The sequence below is a fragment of the Quercus suber genome, unplaced genomic scaffold (assembly GCF_002906115.3).
Source record: "Quercus suber isolate HL8 unplaced genomic scaffold, Cork oak 2.0 scaffold_164, whole genome shotgun sequence".
In the NCBI taxonomy this organism is placed as follows: Eukaryota; Viridiplantae; Streptophyta; class Magnoliopsida; order Fagales; family Fagaceae; genus Quercus; species Quercus suber.
In genome coordinates this window covers 1,207,175-1,211,102 of record NW_027069625.1, presented here as the reverse complement: position 1 = coordinate 1,211,102, position 3,928 = coordinate 1,207,175, and the positions used below count along the sequence as shown (strand labels likewise).

At 33.7% G+C, this 3,928-nt stretch overlaps 1 protein-coding gene across 1 annotated transcript; it reads left to right on the top strand.

Moving 5' to 3' along the window:
• The first annotated feature begins 2,791 nt into the window (after positions 1-2,791).
• On the top strand, positions 2,792-3,566 carry LOC112030449 (uncharacterized). The gene is made up of 2 exons (XM_024063135.1): positions 2,792-3,360; positions 3,443-3,566. The coding sequence occupies exons 1-2, from the start codon at positions 2,792-2,794 to the stop codon at positions 3,564-3,566; spliced, it is 693 nt and encodes a 230-aa protein (XP_023918903.1).
• Positions 3,567-3,928: the final 362 nt, after the last annotated feature.

Genomic DNA, 3,928 nt, shown 5'->3' with positions numbered 1-3,928 from the left:
TATTCCTATAAAATGTCATGAAATTTTCATAAATACTTACTACATGTTTAAAAAAAACTACAATTTTTTTTTAAAAAAAATTTAAATCTTACAACCTGAGTTCAAATTTGAGGGGTAACAACGTGACACTTGTTTGGATCAGTATTATTAATGTTCAGCACCGCATATTGTTGGATTTAAGTGTAATTAAGATTTAAGATCAAATTATGGTCAACCAGGGAGTCATTGTAATTATAAATGCTCCACTTGAGTCTTCTTCCTGTAGGCCCATCTAGTTTTAGTGTACATTTAGGTATCTTTACGGTTTCCGACAGCTTATTTACATAATGATTATCAAAATATATGAGTTTTTTTTTTAATGTTAAATGTGTGACAAAATCTAAAAAATAGCTGATTTTTTTTCTTATTAAAAAAATATTTCGGGCCAAACCACACCTTTTTTTCTTCTTTTCTTTTTTTTTTTATATAAAAACTAAGACAAAAAACAAAAAATTAAAAGTTTTGCAACAAACAAACACTCATTTATGCATTGTTTTATTCCATAGGTATGGGCTAGTACTATTTATGCCGGGGTAAGTTTGTCACGATCTGTTTACCCTTTTGCCTTTCTAATTTAGCAACAACACACACACACAAAAAAAAAAAAAAAAAAAAAAAAGATTTTTTCGACTGTGAAGTAATTAGAAAAAAAAATATTGAAGCAAAGAAAAGATTATACAGGATGACATGAAAATTACAAGTAATATCATAGATTAAAATGAAAAAAAACTATAATTATTTTGTCCCGTACATCCCAACAAATCCCACATTTTGGGTGAGGTTTAACATCAAAAGATTCGAAATCTTTTTAACATGGAATTAAATTCAGGTCTTAGAAACGAACATAAAAGAGAGAAATATATGTGTTTGTTATTTTTTGTGTGTAGTTGGATGGGTAGCTAGGTGACAACTTAAAAAGTTTATGTTCACGTAAGAATGGCAATTTCTTCCCGTTTTGCTTTTTGTGAACTTTTCTTGCTCAACAAAGATAGTGTGGCGGGAATGTGATAAGATTTTTTTCTCACACCTTGGGGTAAGGATGGGTTTATACTTTTTAACCTTGTCTCGCATTGCTATGCTAGTGTTAAAAACTTAGTTTGTACTTTGTATTATTAAGTATTTAAATGCATGAATATTAAAACATCTTATTTTATTATTATATTATCTTGTTAAATACTTTGGATAATATTAATTTGTATTTATTAAAAATTAGCCTCATTGCTATCTCTAAGTTGAGCTTATATGAGTAATCAAACCTGGCTGTTTATAACTAGACTTGCCTCCTTACCACCACGTTTTTATTTTTATAACTAACCTTTGCCTCCTTAACTTAGAAGCTTATCCTTCTCAAAAAAAAAAAACAAAAAAAAAAACAAAAAACAAAAAACAAAAAACAAAAAACAAAAAAAAAAAACAAAAAAGAACTTAGAAGCTCATGTATAATCAAACTTGGATGTTTTATCCTAAGTATAAATTTAAACAAGAGCCACATAGAGAGAGAGAGCCACATCATAAATCACCTCTAACAGTGACATATAAATGGAATCTCAGCAACATGCGGAGCCCCAAGAAATGGAGCAAAAAAGGCCCACCTCAAGAGAAAAAGTCCAAAACTCCAAGGAGTCAGCAATACCTGTCTCTTCCATATTTTGCTTGGCGTCCCCTTCCAATAACTCCGAGCGAATGCAAGTTCAACTGAAAATAAATAATAAAATTATCGTAAATATAATTACCCAAGGAGCAAAATGGAACATTCCCATAAAAAATAAAAAATCCCATAAAAAATAAAAAGTAGCAAAATGGGACCAGAATCAGGTGCAAACAAAGCAAAAACATTGAAAAAAAAATAGAAAAAAAAAATGAGGGATTTATCTTGTCTAAAGCCCAAAACATGCCATTTTTTTATTAAAACAGAAACATTGACGATAGCAGGTGTTATTTCACTACATGGTGCCTCGGTCATTAATAATTATGGGTGCCTAAAAAGTTAGGACTTTCAAAATTTTCACAACTTTCTGTTATAATTGTAACATATCATAATGTGTATGAGGGTGCTTCGGGACAACAGTTAAATCGTGCTAAAACTACACTATTTTTTAGTAGTAATACTCCTATTGATATTCAAGAAATTATCAAGGAGAGGTTTGGGGCCCAAGTGATTAAGCACTATGAAAAATATTTGGGTTCGCCATCATTGGTGGGAAGAAATAAAAAGAATACTTTTAATTCTATTAAGGACAAATTAAGGAGAAAACTTGCTGGATGGAAAGAGAAGTTATTGTCTAAGGCGAGTAAAGAAGTGTTGATAAAAGCTGTGGTCCAAGCAATTCCGACATATACTATGAGTGTTTTTAAATTGCCTAACTCATTATGTGAAGATTTGACTAGCATGATCCGCAAATTTTGGTGGGGGAAAAGAAATGATGAAAAGAAAATAGCTTGGATGAGTTGGGAGAAATTATGCACTCCAAAGAGTTGTGGTGGGATGGGATTTAAAAAGCTTAATGAATTCAATTTAGCTTTATTGGCAAAACAATGGTGGAGACTTCAGCAGGGTCAAGATTCATTGGTGTACAAAGTTTTAAAAGCTAAATATTTTCCCACATCTGATTTTTCACAAGCTGCTTTGGGTAATAATCCTTCTTTTACTTGGCGGAGTATTATGGCTGCCCAACCTCTTATCAAGTATGGTTTAAGATGGAGAATTGGTAATGGTGATAATATTCGGATTTAGGGTGATAAATGGATGCCCATGCCTTCAACTTTTATGATTTCATCTCCAAGATTGTTTATGCCACAAGATATGAAGGTTAGTGAATTGATAGACAAGGAAGAGGCTGCTTGGAAGGCGGGGGTTGTTGATGCTTTGTTTTTGCCGCATGAAGCAGAAGCCATTAAAGCCATTCCTATAAGTACTAATCTGCCTGAAGACAAACAGATTTGGGCTTGGAGCTCTAATGGAGTTTTTTCTGTGAAAAATGCTTATTGGGTGGCATGTCAAATGTCTCTTGTTCAATCCATGGAATCATCTTCTGATGGCAGTCAAGACAGAAGCTTTTGGAAGAGAATATGGCAGATCAATGTGCCTCATAAAATAAGGCACTTTGCTTGGAGAGCTTGTAGGGACATTCTTCCTTTGAAAACTAACTTGGTTAAAAGAAATGTTTTGCAGGTTGATATTTGTGATGAATGCAATGTGGAGGCAGAGGACTCTATTCATTTTTTCTGGAGATGTAACCGGGCTAAACCTATGTGGTCTTCATCAAAACTGAGTTTCCCTAATATTCTTAACCAGCTTAGTTCTTTTAAGGAGATAATGTGGTACTTGATGATGGATGAAAACTATGCAGCGGAAAAGTATTGAATTGATTGTCACCTGTGCTTGGGCATTGTGGAGTAATAGGAATGAGATTCGACATGGTGGAAAGCGTAAAGATGGAAGGCAGCTTATTCACTGGGCATCGCAATATTTGGTGGAATATCAGTCTGCAATGGAGTTGTTACCGGCTGTTGGGAAACCTATATAGCAAGTTATGAGTTGGAATCCACCTCCTGCACCGTATCTGAAATTTAATGTGGATGGTGCAATATTTCCTGAGTTACGGTCTGTGGGAATTGGTGTTATTGTAAGGAAATGGGATGGTAGTTTTGTTTCAGCAATGAGCAAGCTTATTAATGCACCGTTGGGGCCTCTTGAAGCGGAATCTAAGGCTGTCGATGTTGGACTACAATTTGCAAAAATGCTTGGAGTTTCTGAATTAATAATTGAGGGAGATTCACTAATAGTCTCTAGGGCATTGAGTCAATCTTCCTCTGTTCCAGCCACAATTGATGCGGTGATTATGGGCATTAGATCTACTATCGTGGAATTTCAAAATGTTAATTTTTC

Bases quoted from the DNA above. Each gene is read 5' to 3' on its own strand.
- LOC112030449 (XM_024063135.1), top strand. From the start codon at position 2,792: ATGCCTTCAACTTTTATGATTTCATCTCCAAGATTGTTTATGCCACAA. The intron at 3,361-3,442 runs GTACTTGATGAT...GTGGAGTAATAG, and splicing joins TCTTTTAAGGAGATAATGTG to GAATGAGATTCGACATGGTG.